At 39.2% G+C, this 17,635-nt stretch overlaps 1 protein-coding gene across 4 annotated transcripts in view; it reads left to right on the top strand.

Moving 5' to 3' along the window:
• GDPD4 (glycerophosphodiester phosphodiesterase domain containing 4) overlaps positions 1-17,635 on the top strand; it is an 88,717-nt gene that overhangs the window by 45,478 nt on the left and 25,604 nt on the right. For 3 of the 4 annotated variants that reach the window (XM_054437818.1, XM_054437819.1, XM_054437820.1), the window contains 2 exons: positions 10,594-10,815; positions 12,225-12,379. In XM_054437818.1, coding sequence (XP_054293793.1) covers positions 10,594-10,815; positions 12,225-12,379 — 377 coding nt within the window. The remainder of the gene's footprint in view (positions 1-10,593; positions 10,816-12,224; positions 12,380-17,635) is intronic. The other variant, XM_054437821.1, reaches the window with a different exon arrangement.

The following is a 17,635-nucleotide window of genomic DNA, read 5'->3' as shown; positions in this document are numbered from 1 at the left end:
TTACTCCTAAAATTGAGCCAAAGTTTCATCAGGCTGAGATGTTTGATGGAACAGTAGAGTTGATGAATTTTAATTAATGGATGCTTTTTCTTGGTCTTTATTGGAACTTAGTTGTCCTTATTGCTGAAAGACAACAGTTGTTTCTCATGTCAGCTGTCATGGTTAGCTACCATGTGGGAACCATGAATTTAATTTTTTCATAATTCTGAGTACATTCAGAAACATTTAATACTTAATAACATTAAATAGCATCCTTATTTTTAGTTTTCTTTTTTTAATATTTATTTATTTATTTTTGAGACAGAGTCTCGCTCTGTAGCCCAGGGTGGAATGCGGTGGTGTGATCTCAGCTCACTGCAACCTCTGCCTCCCGGGTTTCAATTCAAGCAATTCTCCTGCCTCAGCCTCTCGAGTAATTGGGATTATAGCTACACGCCACCATGCCCAGCTAATTTTTTTGTATTTTTAGTAGAGATGGGGTTTCACCATATTGGCCAGGCTGGTCTTGAATTCCTGACCTTGTGATCTGCCCACCTTGGCCTCCCAAAGTCCTGGGATTACAAGTGTGAGCCATGGCACCCAGCCTTATTTTTATTTTTTTTGAAACGGAGTTTCACTGCCACCCAGGCTGGAGTGCAGTGGCATGATCTCAGCACACTGAAGCCTCCGCCTCCTGAGTTCAAGCGATTCTCCTCCTTCAGCCTCCTGAGTAGCTGGGACTACAGGTGCCCGCCACCATGACCAGCTAATTTTTTGTGTTTTTAATAGAGGGTTTCACCATGTTGACCAGGCTGGCCTTGAACTCCTAACCTCAGGTGATCCACCTGCCTCGGCCTCCCAAAGTGCTGGGATTACACATGTGAGCCACTGCGCCTGGCCTTATTTTTGGTTTTCAAACATTTCTTCAAAACTGTCTCCAGTTTTGAATGTTTGGGTTAGTTGTAAGTGATAGGGTTGGATCTGTTATTGTAATGACTTTTGGTGGGCATTTTTTAAGATTAATAGCTCTGTTTTAGCATGTTTAGGCTGTTTAGGTGCTTTGCTTGTAGCATTTAGTTATCCTATTTCAGTGGCTACTGAAGAGCATCCTGAAACCTGGGGTTCAAATATGGTTATCTGGAGACTTTATCTTTAGATTTGATCGTGGAGCTTTCTTTGCTTTCATGCTGTATGGTTAGAAGGTAGTTGAAATGGTGTTATCATGTGATTTAAAAGATTTGGAGATTTGGGTAGTTTTTCCCATAGTGAAGAAATTAGTAAAGATTATTCTGATGATTCTTTATTGGTTGGGTATGATTATTGATTGATCATGGTGGTGAATTGGTCATTATTTATTAATGTATTTATTAGTCTTGAGATTATTGTGAAAATCAAGTAGTTAATCTTATAACAAAATAAGAATAGATACAGACATTCTGGGAGTTGATACTGGAAGCTAAACTGAATTCCTGTTTCTTTAGCCCAACCAACACTTCCGTGGAACTTTGTTATATCCTTTTGTGAAAGTATAATTATAGAAATGATAAAAATATAATTCTCATGCAGATACATAGTCAGCATGAGTACAAGTTTTATTTATCACATTAATGAAGGAACAAGCAGGATGACAAAACCCACTCAAAGGAGAAATGACAGCAAGATATTCAACTAGAAAATACTAGCACTCATCCCTTCCACAAAGACAGCCAAAACAATAAATAAAAAACCATATTTTAATGAAAATAAAGGACAGCACCAGAGTACATCACAGGAGTAACAGAAACCCTGGTGAGCACAGAAACTCAAGAGACCCACATAGAGAATGGAAGGAAACAACAGGACCCTGCCACCTCATCCCCCATCTGAGATCAGCCAGGAGGAACTTCTCTCTATGGTGAAAAGGTAGGCAAGAGGATCCCAGCAGCCCCCAGCAGCACCTTGGACCCCTATTGGGGTCCCCTGCAGTCCTCACAGGCCCTAAGCCCAGCTGGGGTAGCTACCTAGAGGCCATACAACTGTGTTCCCCTCAGAGAAGGAGCCAGCTGTGCCTGCCCCGTGGCCTACATGGCTACTGCGAAATGCCATCTTGGAACTACTCACATCTTGCTCCAGAGGTGAGTAGCCACAGCACCTCTTCATCCCTTGTGCTAAACTACTGGGGAACCACCCCAACAGAGTGGCCTAACATCCCCAGGCCAAGCAATTGTTACACCTTTCCCTGTGGAGCCAAACAGCAGATAGAACTGTTTCACCTACCCCTCCCCCTGTACCCTTGGGCTAGAGATGGAGCTGTGTACCCTTTCCTGGGGATATGGTGCTTTGGCAGAACAGCTCCATCTACCTCTTTCAGACTTGGCTATGCCCTGCCACTGGGGTCCTGAGTTGAAACTGTACACTGCCCTCTCAAGGAAAAAGTACTTTGTCAGAGCCCTGTGTGGCAGGGAAATGGTGCCTGGGCTGCTCAGAACAGTCAGGCCCCCAAGGCCTGAGTAGAGTGGCACATCAACCCTTGGAGAATCAATGTTTTGGCTGAGCTGAGCAACTGCACATTTCATGGCTAAGCTAACATAGTACCCTTCATCCCAGGGAAACAAACCAGTGTCTGAGCAGAGATACCCGACCCTACAGGCCAAACAATTGTAGTATCCTGCTTCCCTGGAGCTGGACTAGCTCCCTGGAGTCTAAGCTGCTGAGATAGTGCCATCCCTAAGGAATGGAGTCACATTGTGCTGCTTCTTGCCCCCCAGGACCCAAACAACAGCCATACTGGGGTACTTGCTGCTGCACTTGGCCTCACAGAGTCTGGGATACTGCTGAATCCTACCATCTTAGAGTCTAGTGTTGTCACTACATGGTGCCTCATCCCCAGGCACCGAAGCTGCCCCTGAGCCCTGTTGGCTCAAGCTCCCAAATTATAGCCATACCCTGTGCCCTAGGCTCAAACCTCCAGAACATACCTTCTTCCTTAGAGTCAGGCCAGGGCTATTCCCTGCCTAGCAAGAGTAGAGTCACAGCTACAGCCTAACTCCCTGGACTCAAGCTGCTAAGGGGTTAGAGTCTGATGGTGTGGGCAACCTATGTCCAACCCTTCCACAGAGAGTGAAAGGTTCACAGGGCAAATAGGTTTGTGAGACTCTGATCCTAGGACTCTGCCAATCTAAACATTTGCACCTGGAATCCAGCACCATGGCAGTTGATTGTAGGCCATGTCAGACCTGACACCAAGAGGGATCCCCTCAGTGAAGTCTCCTCATTGTAGGGAAAACAAGAATTGGAGAACCCCAAAAGCCTTTGTGGACCAAGGACATTAACAACATACGCCTCTGCTGTTGCGACAACAAATTTCCACACCCCTAAGCCACTGAGATGCCCACAGTTATTGCTGACGTTGAATGCAGCCAAAGAAGCTGCACAGAGACTATACCACTGCACCTACCCAGGAACAAAGTCACCACACCCTTCTCAACTAGTGCACTAAGACCCAACTGCAGGTGAAAATCTTTCTCTAGAAAAGCCACTCTAGAAAGTTTAGAAGAGGTGATTATTCCACCAGATGCATAGACATCAGCACAGGGACACAAGAAATGGAAAAAGCAAGGAAATATGACACCACCAAAGGAACATAATAACTCTAGTAACAGACCTGAATGAAAAGGAAATAAATGAATTGCTGGAAAAGGAATTCAAAATAATTACCTTAAGGAAACTCCATGAGATACAAAAAAATAGACAATTCAACAAAATTAGGAAAACAATTCATGATGTCAATGATAGATTCAACAAAAGCATAGATAGAGTAAAAAAGAACCAGCCGGATGTGGTGGCTCAGCCGGATGTGGTGGCTCATGCCTGTAATCCTAGCACTTTGGGAGGCTGAGGCAGGTGGATCACCTGAGGTCAGGAGTTGGAGACCAGCCTGACCAATATAGTGAAACCCTGTCTCTACTAAAAAACACAGAAATTAGCCAGGTGTGGTGGCATGTGCCTGTAGTCCCAGCTGCTTGGAAGGCTGAGACAGGAGAATTGCTTGAACCCGGGAGGTGGAGGTTGCAGTGAGTCAAGATCACACCACTGCACTCCAGCCTGGGCTACAAAGCAAGACTCCGTCTCAAAAAAAAAAAAAAAAACAAAAACCCAAATGGACACCCTTGCAGCTGAATAATTCAAGTACCAAAATAAAACAATATAGTACAGAGCTTCAACAAGAGACTTGTTTCAGCAGAATAATCTCTGAGCTTGATGAGTCATTTGAAAATTACCCAGATAGAGGAGAAAAAAAGAAATGAGAATGAAAAAGAATAAAGAAAGCCTACAATAAAGGACACTATTAAACAAATTTTCATATTGTAGATGTTCCTGAGGGAAAGAGTTGGAAAAAGCCATAGAAACACTATTTAATGAAACAATAGCTTAAAACTTCCGAAATCTGGGGAGAGGGGTGGACATCTAGATCTAAGAAGCTCAAAGGTTCCCAAATAGATTCAATCCCAAAAGGTCCTCACCAAGGCATATTTTATCAAATTGTCAAAAGTCAAAGACAAATAACTGTAAGAAGAGCAAGAGAAAAGCATCAAGTCACATATAAGGGAATTCTCATTAGACTGACAGCTGAAACTGTCCAGACCAGGAGAGAGTAGAATGAGGTATTGAAAGTACTGAAAGAAAAAATATTGCCAGCCAAGAATATTTGACTCAGCAAATCTATTCTTCAGAAATGAGGGAGAAGGTCTTTCCCAGACAAGCAAAAACTGGGGAATGCAAAACCACTAGACTAGCCCTACAAGAAATATTCAAGGGATCCCTGCATCTGGAAGCAAAGAGGTGATAATCACCATTATGAAAATATACAAAAGCATAAAACTCATCAGTAGAGCAGATACGCAAAGGAGAGAGAGAAAAAAAAATCAAACCTTTTATACTACAGAAGACCATCAGACTGAAATGAAAAACAAGAAAGAAAGAATATAAAAAACAAACATAATACAATTAACAAAATGACTACAGTAAGTCATCACCTATTACAATAACCTTGAATGTAAACCAATTAGTCACTTGAATGATGCAGACTGCCTGAATGAATAAAGGAAATGACTCAACTATATGCTGCCTGCAAAAAACTCACTTTGCCTGTAGAGACAAATACAGACAGAAAGTGAAGGGATAGATATTCCATGCAAACAGAAACCAAAAGCAAGCAGGAATAGCTATATTTACATCAGATAAAACAGACTTTAGTTCCAAAACTATAGAAAGACAAAGAAGGTCATTATGAAATAATAAAGGGATCAATTCACCAAGAAGATGTAACAATTATAAATATACATGCACTCAATACCAAAGCACCCAGACATACAAAGCAAATATTATTAGATTTAAAGGGGGAGAAAGATTCCAATACAGTAAATGTTGGTGACTTTAACATCCTACTATGAGCATTGAACAGATCATCTAGACAAAAGATCAACATTGGATTGAAACTGTACTTGGACCAAATGGACCTAACAGACAATTACAGAATATTTCATAAAATAGCTGTGGAATACACATTCTCTTCATCAGCACATGGAACATTCTCCAGGACAGACCATGTGTAAGGCCACAAAACAAACCTCAACAAATTTAAAATAATTGAAATCATATTAAGTGTCTTTTCTGACCACAATGGAATAAAACTAGATATCAATGAGAGGAACTTTCAAAACTGTACAAATGTATACACCACAAAATACTATGCACTTATAAAAAAGAGTGAAATCATGTCTTTTGCAGCAACATGGATGCAGCTGGAGGCCATTATCCTAAGTGAATTAATGCAGGCTCAGAAAACCAAATACTGCATGTTCTCATTTATAAGTGGGAGCTAAATATTGGATATACATGAACATAAAGATGGCAACAATAGAAAATTGGGACTACTAGAGGAGGAAGGGGGCCAGAGTTGAAAAACTATTAGGTACTAAGCTTAGTACCTGAGTGATGGGTTCATTCATACCTCAAATCTCAGCATCATGCAATATACCCAGGTAACAAACCTGCACATGAACTCACTGAATCTAAAATAAAAGTTAAAAAAATAAATTTTATTGGCTCAAATAAAAGAGAAAATGTAAAAATCAGATAATACTGTTTATAAAATTTTATGTCAAAATTAAGCTTTACAAATAAGATGTTATACTTTTTAAAACCTGTACAAATATATGGAAATTAAACAACATGCTTCTGAATGATCAGTGGGTTAATGAGGAACTTAAGGAAATTAAAAAAATGTTTGAAATGAAAGAAAATAGAAACACAACATACCAAACCTTATGGGATATAGCAAAAGCAGTGTTAAGAGTGAAGTTTATAGCAATAAATGCCTACATAAAAAAAGTAGAAAGATTTCAAATAAACAACATAATCATGTATCTCAAGGTGTCCCCTTGAGTTTTTTAACTCTCAGACTTGTCCACATTAATCCTCCAGGAATTTGTCAATGATGGTTCAAGTTTTCCTACCCCAGCACTGGTTTCCTTAGTGGTTTCCATTTATTAGGCTCATTCTGGTAAGCTATGATTCATCTCCTTTCACCTGTGTGTCCAATTTTCTGGGCAGCAGTTTGCCCTGTGTCCTCACCTCTATTACAGATCCAAGAAGAATTGTTGATTTTTCATTCTTTTCAAATTTTTACTTGTTGTTAGGATGGAGCGACAGCTTCCAAGCTCCTTACATGTGGAACCAGAAACCAGAAGTCTATTTGGTTGTTTTTTGAATCAATATAGTAATGTTCATATGAGCTGTAATTTGATAATGTGCAATAGAACCTTCTGAAGCTTCTAAAAACAATTTGTCTGTAGTACATTTCTTCTTGTGGTTCTTTTTGCAAAGTAGCTTCTTAATTTTTTTGTTTTCTTTTTTTTGAGATGGAGTCTCGGTCTGTTGCCAGGCTGGAGTGCAGGGGCATGATCTCGGCTCACTGCAACCTCTGCTTCCCGGCTTCAAGCAATTCTCCTGCCTCAGCCTCTCGAGTAGCTGGGACTACAGGCACACACCACCATGCCCAGCTAATTTTTGTATTTTTAGTAGAGACAGGGTTTCACCATGTTGGCCAGGATGGTCTCGATCTCTTGACCTTGTGATCTGCCCGCCTTGGCCTCCCAAAGTGCTGGGATTACAGGTGTGAACCACCTTGCCCAGCCTCTAATATTTAAATTTATAGGGGAGAGATCATGAGTTCGAGACCAGCCTAGCTAACATGGTAAAACCCTGTCTCTACTAAAAATAAAAAAAAAAATTAGCCGGGCTTGGTGGTGGGTGCCTGTAATCCCAGCTACTCGGGAGGCTGAGGCAGGAGAATTGCTTGAACCTGGGAGGTGGAGGTTGCAGTGAGCTGAGACTGTGCCATTGTACTCCAGCCTGGGCAACAAGAACAAAACTCAAGAAAAATAAAAATTAAAAATAAATAAATAAATGTATAGGGAAAGTGCCATAGAGAAGAAAGAGATGTTCTTCTGACAATGATCTCAAAGTAATAGTTTTATGTTGGGACATGGAAAAAGACAAGATTGTTAGATACCCCACTACTTAAGTGGTTGTAGTACTCTGGTGATCTGATTTTTTTATAGTAATGCAATTAATGGTAGATGTGGTGGTGCCCATATCAACAAGAAAATTGTATTGTTGGCTGGGCATGGTGGCTCACGCCTGCAATCCCAGCACTTGGGAGGCCGAGACAGGTGGATCACAAGGTCAGGAGTTCGAGATCAGCCTGGCCAACGTGGTGAAACCCTGTCTCTAGTAAAAATACAACAATGAGCTGGGCGTCATGGGGCATGCCTGTAATCCCAGCTACTTGGGAGGCTGAGACAGGAGAATCACTTGAACCTGGGAGGCGGAGGTTGAAGTGAGCTGAGATTGTACCACTGCACTCCAGCCTGGGTGACAGAACAAGACTCCATCTCAAAAAAAAAAGGAAAATTGTATTGTTGTTCACATGTAGTTACAGTTCTTATCAGAATCGCCTATTCAGTGGAATGTTTCCTTGATGTGGCATCATTGGACAGGTTTAATTGTCCTTCTATTTCTTTCTTTCTTTCTTTTTTTTTTTTTTTTTTTGTGACGGAGTTTCACTCTTGTTGCCCAGGCTGGAGTACAATGGTGCAATCTCGGCTCACCGCAACCTCTGCCTCCTGCCTCAGCCTTCCAAGAAGCTGGGATTACAGGCATGTGCCACCACAGCCAGCTAATTTTTGTATTTTTAGTAGAGACAGGGTTTTTCCATGTTGGTCAGGCTGGTCTCGAACTCCTGACCTCAGGTGATTCGCCCGTCTTGGCCTTCCAAAGTGCTGGGATTACAGGCGTGAGCCACCATGCCCGGCCTTGTCTTTCTATTTCTTAACCAATATTATACATTGGCTCTTCCAATAACCTTTCTTCTTGTAATATGTCTACACAGAGGCACAGAGAACAGAGGACCTTTTAATCTTATTTTTATTTGAGGAACCAGATGTTTCATCTGGAGGACCAGAAATTTATTTGCATTTCTAGCTGGTTACTTCCTGTGGCTTTTTGAAAACATTCAATCACATGTTGGGCATAGTCTAAACAGGCATTTATCCATTCTAGTTTATTTTTCTGATTAAGTCTAAAGAGGCACAATGTACTTCAGCTGTTAGGCCTACACCCATAATACTATTTAAAGTTTACTGGAGTCTAGTTTTAAACTCTTATATTGATTAAATATTTACCATCTTTGCTATTTTGAATTTTTGGTCTTGTGTTGGTCTTTCCCATGAATTCTTCTCACAAGAAGGTTTAACAGTTAAGTGAACCAGTTGGTTTAGGTCTGGTAGTAGCTAACAAAATCTTGAATTCTGAAGCATATTTCTATTGTCCTGAGAATTAAGAAAACCATTAGTTGTAGCTTTCAATCAGATCTAAACCATGATTTAGATCTGCCTTCTGGCCTAGCAATGATCTGCCTTCTGGCCTAGCAATTTTCTGGAGATACTGTGCAATGTGATTGTTTCTTTCCTGAGAAAAATGTTAAAAAAGGCAGCTTATTTAGGTCAAAGGAAGAAGAAGAAGAAATAGGAGAGGTATGAAAGAGAATGAAAAAGTTGTGTAGAGAAAAAGAGAGATTACTTGAGTCTTAAGAAAATGTGACTTCTTCCTTCTACTACTTCCTTCTCCTGGGAGGTAGCCTTTTATCACTGCCTTCACTCAAATGATTTAAAAAATGGCAAGTGATTATCAAAGTTGCCATCTATTAAATTTAATGTAGCAAACATATGTGTGTTCTCCCATGTGTTAGGTGAAATGCTGTGCATTTCGAAGAATGTATGACAGTTCCCACCAAGAGGGAGTTACACTCCAGTAGAGTCAGTAGAGAGTGAAGGAACTAATGTGAATTGTATACTTTTCTATCTATGTACCAGACATACTCCCAGACCCTGTAAATATTTTTATCATATTTAATCTTCAAAATAATCCTAAGAAATATATAGGTTATTCTTCCTCTCCTCTATATTTTAATTTGGGCAATGATGACTTGGAGAATTTAAATGGTTTTATTACCAAGGTTGCATAGCAAGAAGCATAGTGAGCCAGGATTGAACTTTAATGTACTAAGACATGTCCAAATTCTGTTTCTGAAAATTTGTCTCTAATTGTATATTTATAAATACAGTGGTTAATAATTTTAGTTTCTTCTCATGCTTAGCTATTTTTACATACATTAGCTATATATGAATGAGACATACAGTTACAGAGGCATAAAAATGGGCCATTGGGCTTTAAAGCCATTGAAGTCTCCTTATTTATTGATTTTTTTAGAGATAGGGCCTCACTCTATTGCCCAGGGCGTCACTCTATTGCCCAGGCTGTAGTGCGGTGGCATGATCATAGCTCACTTGCAGCCTCAAACTCCTGGGCTCAAGTTATCCTGCCTTAGCCTCCCTAGTAGCTAGGACTACAGGCATGTATCACCACACCCAGCTATTTAAAAATTTTTTTGTAGAGACAAGGGTCTCACTATGTTGCCCAGGCTAGCCTCAAACTCCTGGCCTCAAGTGATCCTCTTGCCTCAGCCTGCTGGGATTAAAGGCATGACCGCAGCACCAGCCTTGAAGTCTCTTTAGTTCAGGAAGATGAAAGGAAAGCTTCGTGAGGGAAATAGCATCGGAAGGGTAGGATTTTAACAAGTGGATATGGCGAGGAAGTCAAGGGAGGGGTAGAGCTGGTATTAAATTCAGTTGAAGCCAAAGCATGTGTTCTTCCTGTTACACAAAACTAGAATAGCGAGAGCCCGTATGGGAAGCCAGCGTGACTGAAAAGGGATGTATTATCTTGAGTTATGGGAGAAAAGGCTGGAAAGGAAGGTCAGGATAAGAACATGACCTTCAATGCAAATACAACAGGTTGTAGGATATAGAAGAGACCATTCCAAACACTGTAATTATTGATGATTATTACATTTTATTTCTCTCCTTGTCACCTGTTATGTAGGACTAGTATTTCAGAGGGCCTGGTGGATTGAATGATAATGGAGCAACTGAGGTAGAGCTGGATGTGTGGCTACATAGTAGGAGAACTGGAAAGTGCTTTTGATGTATTTTTTGATGTATTTATTTCTAGCTCAGGCCATTTTACAATATGAAACCTCTATCAGAGGCAGATAAAGAAAGAGCAAGAAATCAGTCGATTCCAACACTAGCTGATTTATTGACACTTGCAGAGAAGGAAAGAAAATTTGTGATATTTGATCTTCATCGCCCTCCACCAAAACATCCTCTCAGACACACATTTATCCGCCAAGTAGTAAGAGTGATCCTTGCCTCTAAAATCGAGCAACATCTGGTATGTCTATCTCAGTATTTATGACATAGGTTGGGAGGTGGGTAGCATGTCCTAGGAGCACAGTAGTTGAACTTGACCTACCTTGTACATCTACCCTGGGATCCTTAAGTAATTTTACTTCCTATGGAAATGAAGATTGTTACTTATACAGCTACATGTGGTAATCTAGGAATGACCCAGTTAAATTTATCTCAGTGGGGAAAACCATTGAGGCTGTTTGCTATTCCAAACCAAATGAAATGTCAGCACCCTGTTAAAGAGGAATATGTGTAATAACTATCTAATGTGACCTGCACCACACCAACATAGATCCATTAGAAAGAGCCTGGGTAACATTAAGGCTTTGGAGACTTGGCATGATGAATGATATAGAAAGGAGAGCTGGTTCTTATTTGAGCAGAGATTTGCTTGTAATGTTTTTCAGAAGCAATTCTGCATTTGGGCAGTCAGTTGTTCCAAATCCCATGAATTCTCAGAATTATAAGTCTTTTTACAAATGGAAGTATTTCACAGATGAGTCATAATAGCATTCCTGTTGTCAGGAAATGACTCCTCTCAAAGATGATTTTTTAAAAATAAAATAGAAGCAGGGCCTCCCTATGTTGCCCAGGCCTGTCTCGAACTCTCGGGCTCAAGGGATCCTCTTGCCTCGGCCTCCCAAAGTGCTAAGAATACAGGCACGAGCCACCACACCCAGCCTCAAAGATGATTTTTAACATCATTAACCAGAAAGATGTTTTTGATTCTCACTATTCACCCACATCTATCAACTAATCTACTTTGCTTGTATGAGTCTTTGTGTACACAGTAGGCCCTTGACACTTGATGTTAACTGGTAAATGGAGAGGTCGTGAGAAAACTCAGCTCCAGAGTAGCCCTAGTGAAAGCCCCGTTATAAGAGTTCATTAGAAGATACTAGCCCAGGGCTGGGCGCGGTGGCTCACACCTGTAATCCCAGCACTTGGGAGGCCGAGGCGGGCGGATCATGAGGTCAGGAGATCGAGACCATCCTGGCTAATACGGTGAAACCCCATCTCTACTAAAAATACAAAATACAATAAAAATACAACAAATTAGCCGGGTGTGGTGGTGGGCGCCTGTAGTCCCAGCTACTCGGGAGGCTGGGGCAGGAGAATGGCGTGAACCCGGGTGGCGGAGCTTGCAGTGAGCCGAGATTGTGCCACTGCACTCCAGCCTGGGCGACAGAGCGAGACTCCATCTCAAAAACAAACAAACAAAAAAACAAAATACTAGCCCATGTTGACTCTTTCACCAAGGACTAGACTCTCTCTCTCTACTCTCTGTAGAATACTACCTGTGCTGGAATGGAGCTCCCTCCATTCTCTATGGGGCTGTTCGTACCTGGATAGCTGATTATCTACTGAAGGACTTCTTGTTTCTCCTTACAGATTTTTTGGTTGCCAACTCATGATAGGCAATATGTCAGGTCCGTGGCTCCTGGTTTTCAGCATGTGGGCCGTTTAGTATCCGTTAAAACCCTTGCTAAAAACAATATCAGTATAATAAACGTTGACTACAAGAAGTTGTTCCCTAATGGGTTAAGGTAAGTGTTTGACCACACCTCTCTTGGCACATGTTGCCTTACTTACACAAAATACACATTCTAATTAAACTACTTAACTTCCCCTTTCCATCTCAGAATTTCTGTGTGTGGTTATCTTTGAATCTCCTTTCTTTTTCCTACCCCTTCCTCCCTCCCTCCCTATGCCAACAAACATTATCAAGTGTTGACTATATCCCTGGAACATAGACTTTAGCCTCCGCTGTGTACTCTAATCTTTCACCATTCAGTACACTTTTTTGTATGCTTGGCATTTCTGTTCTTATATAAAAGGTGGACGTTGAAAAGTCAGAACTCAAAACGTTGTTTATTTCGTCCTACCATTACCAGATGGATGGCAGTTCCTTGTAAATGGCTTTGTGATCCAGATAGCCATATTTCTGGAAGGGATAATTAAGAATGTAATGAAACCATTATTTAAAAAATGTAAAAATAGCTAAGCATGAGAAGAAACTAAAATTATTAACCACTGTATTTATAAATATACAATTAGAGACAAATTTTCAGAATTAAAAGCACCTGAGAATAAAATGATAACTTTTCCAAACTTAACTATTATTAAACATGCTTAATTTAATCCATATCCCCTTTGTCTTAGATTTAAGGTTAATTTTTTATATGATTCTAAATGCTTTAGAGACAAAGTCTTCCTTGGGGAGGGACAGAGGGAGGGAGATAGACAACAGGTTAGAGATAGATAATATATAGATATCTATTATCTACCTATCTATAGATAGGTAATATACAGATATCTATTATCTACCTATCTATAGATAGATAATATATAGATATCTATTATCTACCTATCTGTAGATAGATAATAACTATATCTATGTATAGATATAGATAATATTATCTATAGATATCTATTATCTATTATCTATAGATAATATCTATAATCTATCTATTATCTATAGATAATATCTATAATCTATCTATAGATAGATAATAGATATCCAAAGTCTCCTGTGGGTTTAATAAAAGGCTGTTGCATGCATCTGTTTCTGTTCCTGCTTTTTCTGCCTTTCTGGCCATGGATTGATCATATAATAGTGTCTTTTTTTCTTTTAGCGTTGGAAAATTATATATGTTTTACTCTCTAATTCCCATTCAGAAGATTTTTCTTTACTCAACTACTCTTCTATTTTGAGCATATTTCTATTTTCTACTTTTTTTTTCAAATAGAAAATGGCTCTAGAATGATTTCCTTCTCTCTTAATCCTGAGATTGATCTAGTAGTTGAAAAATAATTATGACTTCCATTTATTGAGCTATTATTATGTGTCAAGTTCTATGTTTGCTAGACCTGGCCTAGCCATCAACTACTTTGGTCACTTTGGAAAAGTTTCTAATTGTCAGTTTTCTCCTTTGTAAATTAGAATAACAGTGGTACCTGCTGGAGTGGTTAAAAGTTTTAATGAGATTATTCTTGCCATTTTAACTGAGAATGCTTTAAATGCATTATTTTAATCAAAAGTATAGAGTATAGAATTGCCCTCTGTTTTATTTGTTATGCTACAAAGTTTTTTAATGTTTTAAAGACATTTTAAAAATTTATATTATTTTTAATCGACATCATAATTGTATATATTTATAGGGTACAATGTGATGTTTTAATATATTTATATAATATGGAATGATTAAATCAAGCTAATTAACATATATGTCATGTCTTCTTCATGTTAAGACATTTGAATTTACTCTCAGCTATTTTGAAATATACATTATTATTGACTATAGTTACTCTGCTGTGCAATAGATCTCAAAACATTCCCTCTATCTAACTGAAACTTTATACCTTTTGACCAACATTTCCCCTCTCTCTCAACCCTTTGGTAACCAACATTCTACTTTTTGGTAACCAACATTAGCCTTTGGTAACCAACATTTTACTCTCTTTTTCTATAAGTTAGACTTTTTTTTTTTTTTTTTTTTTTTTTGAGACGGAGTCTCGCTCTGTCACCAGGCTGGAGTGCAACGGCCCAATCTTGGCTCGCTGCAGTCTCCGCCTCTTGGATTCAAGCAGTTCTCCTGCCTCAGGCTGAGACTACAGGTGCGCACCACCATGCCCAGCTAATTTTTTGTATTTTTAGTAGAGATGGGGTTTCACCATGTTGGCCAGGATGGTCTCGATCTCTTGACCTCGTGATCCACCCGCCTTGGCGTCCCAAAGTGTTGGGATTACAGGCGTGAGCCACTGCGCCAGGCCTTTTTATTTATTTATTTATTTATTTATTTATTTATTTATTTATTTTTTAAAGACAGGGTCTTGCTTTGTCACCCAGGCTGAAAGGCAGTGGCGTGATCTTGGCTCACTGCAGCCTCTACCTCCTGGGCTCAAGCTGTCCTCTTACCTCAGCTTCTCAAGTAGCTGGGACTACAGGCACATGCCAACACACTTGGCTAATTTTTAAATTCTGCATAGAGATGCGGTCTTGCTCAAGCAGTTCCCTCACCTCCACCTCCCAAAGTGTTGGAATTATAGGTGTGAGCCACCGTACCCCACTGTGAGTTTGACTTTTTTAGAGTCCACATATAAGGGAGATCATGTGGTATTTGTCTTTCTTTGCATGGCTTATTTCACTTACCATAATGTCGCCCATGCTCAACCATGTTTTCACAAGTGACAGAATTTCCTTCTTTTTAAAGGCTGAATAGTATTCCTTTGTATGTATATATTACATTTTCTTTACCCATTCATCTGTTTGATGGACACTTAGGTTGATTCCATATCTTGGCTACTGTGAATAGTGTTGCAATGAACATGGGAGTACATATATCTCTGACATATTGATTTCACTTCCTTTGGATATATACTCAGTAGTGGGATTTCTGGATCATATATATGTTAGTTCTATTTTTAGTTTTTTGAGGAACCTCCACCTTGTTTTCCATAATGGCTGTACTAATTTACATTCCCACCAACAGTGTGTAAGAGTTCCCTTTTCTCCACATCTTTGCCAGTGCTTACTATCTTTCATCTTTTTTGTAATAGCCAAAATTTTGAGAGCTGTGAGATGATATCTCCTTGTGGTTTTAATTTGTATTTCCCTGATGATTAGTGATATTGAGTGTTTTTTCATATGCTTGTTCGCTATTTGTGTCTTCTTTTGAGAAATATCTCTTCAGGTCCTTAGCCCATTTTTTCATTGGGTTATTTGTTTTTTTGCTGTTAAATATTTTCTCCTATTTCATAGGTTTTCTCTTCACTCTGTTGATTGTTTCCTTTGCTGTGCAGACACTTTTTGGTTTGATGTAGTTCCATTGGCCTATTTTTGTTTTTGTTACCTGTGCTTTTGGGGTCATATCCAAAAAATCATTGCCCAGAGACCAATGTTGTGGAGCTTTTCCCATTTTCTTCTAGTAGTTTTAGTTTCAGGTCTTACATTTAAGTCTTTAATCCATTTTGATTTGATTTTTGTATGTGGTATGAGATAAGGGCCTAATTTCATTCTTCTGCATGTGCCTATCCAATTTCTCAACACCATTTATTGAAGAGATTGTCCTTTCCCCATTGTATGTTCTTGGCATGTTTGTTGAAATTCAATTAACTATAATGACGTGAATTTACTTCTGGGCTCTCTATTCTGTTCCACTGGTATGTGTCTGTTTTTATGCCATTACCATCTGTTTTGATTATCACACCTTTGTAATATATTTTGAAATTAGGGAATGTGATGTGTCCAGCCTTGTTCTTTTTGCACAAGATTGCCTTGGCTTTTGGAAATCATTAGTGGTCATACAAATTTAAGGATTTTTTTTTCGATTTCTGTGAAAAATTACATGGGAAGTTTGAGAGGGATTATGTTGAATCTGTAGATTGCTTTGGGTAATTTTGACATTGTAACAATATTAAGTCTTTCAATCCATAAACACATAACTTTTCATTTATTTGTGTTTTTTTAAAATTCTTTCATCAATTTTTTTTTTTTTTTTTTTTCTGAAACAGTCTTGCTCCGTCATCCAGGCTGGAGTGCGGTGGCACAATCTCCGCTCATTGCAACCTCTGCCTCCTGGGTTCAAGTGATTCTCCTGCTTCAACCTCCCAAGTAGCTGGGATTACAGGCACATACCGCTGCACCCTGCTAATTTTTTATATTTTTAGTAGAGACCAGGTTTCCCCATGTTAGCCAGGCTGGTCTCAAACTCCTGACCTCAGGTAATCCACCCGCCTCAGCCTCCCAAAATGCTGGGATTATAAGGTGTGAGCCACCGCACCCGGCCCCTTTCATCAGTGTTTCATAGTTTTTAGTGTACAGGTCTTTCACCTCCTTGGTAAAGTTTTATTCCTAAGAATTCTATTTTTGTTGCTATTGTAAATGGGATTATTTTCTTATTTTCATCAGTTAGGTAGTTGTTAGTACATAGAAAGAAATGCTACTGATTTTTGTATGTTGATTTTGTATCCTGCAACTTTGCAACCGATAAACTGAATGTATTAGTTTTAGTAGTTTTTTTTTTTGTGGATTCTTTAGGATTTTCTATATAAAAGGTCATGTCATCTGCAGAGACAATCTAACTTCTTTCTTATTTGGATGCCTTTTATCTCTTTCTCTTGCCTAATTGCTCTGGCTAAGACTTACAGTACTATGTCAAAAAGAAGTGGTGAGATTTGGCATCCTTGTCTTGTTCCTGATCTTAGAGGAAAAGCTTTCAACTTTTCACCATTGAGTATGATTTTAGCTGTGGCCATGTCCAGAATGGCCTTTATTGTATTTTGGTATATTCCTTCTATACGTAATCTGTTGAGAGTTTTCATCATGAAAGGGTGTTGAATTTTGTTAAATGCTTTTTCTACATCTATTAAGATGATCATATGGTTTTTGTGTTTCATTCTGTTAATGCAGTGTGTCACATTTATTGATTTTCCCTCCTTGTTCATCATACAAGGATGATGAACCCTCCTTCTATCCCAGGGAGAAATCCCACTTGATTATGGTGAATGATTCTTTTATGGTGCTGTTGAATTCAGTTTGTTAGTATTGTGTTGGGATTTTTATGTCTCAGGATTTCATTGGTGATATTGGCCTGTAATTTTCTTTTCTTGTAGTGTCCGTATCTTGCTTTGGTATCAAGGTAATGCTGGCCTAGTAAAATGAGTTTGGAAGTATTCCCTCCACTTTATTTTTTTGAAAGAGTTTGAGAAGGATTGATATTAGTTCTTCTTTAAGTGTTTGGTGGAATTCAGCAGTGAAGCCATTATGTCCTGGGCTTTTCTTTGTTGGTAGACTTTGTATT

This window comes from Pongo pygmaeus, chromosome 9 (assembly GCF_028885625.2).
Source record: "Pongo pygmaeus isolate AG05252 chromosome 9, NHGRI_mPonPyg2-v2.0_pri, whole genome shotgun sequence".
Lineage (NCBI taxonomy): Eukaryota > Metazoa > Chordata > Mammalia > Primates > Hominidae > Pongo > Pongo pygmaeus.
The sequence above is the reverse complement of the archived record's forward strand: the minus strand, read 5'-3'. Positions and strand labels throughout refer to the sequence as shown.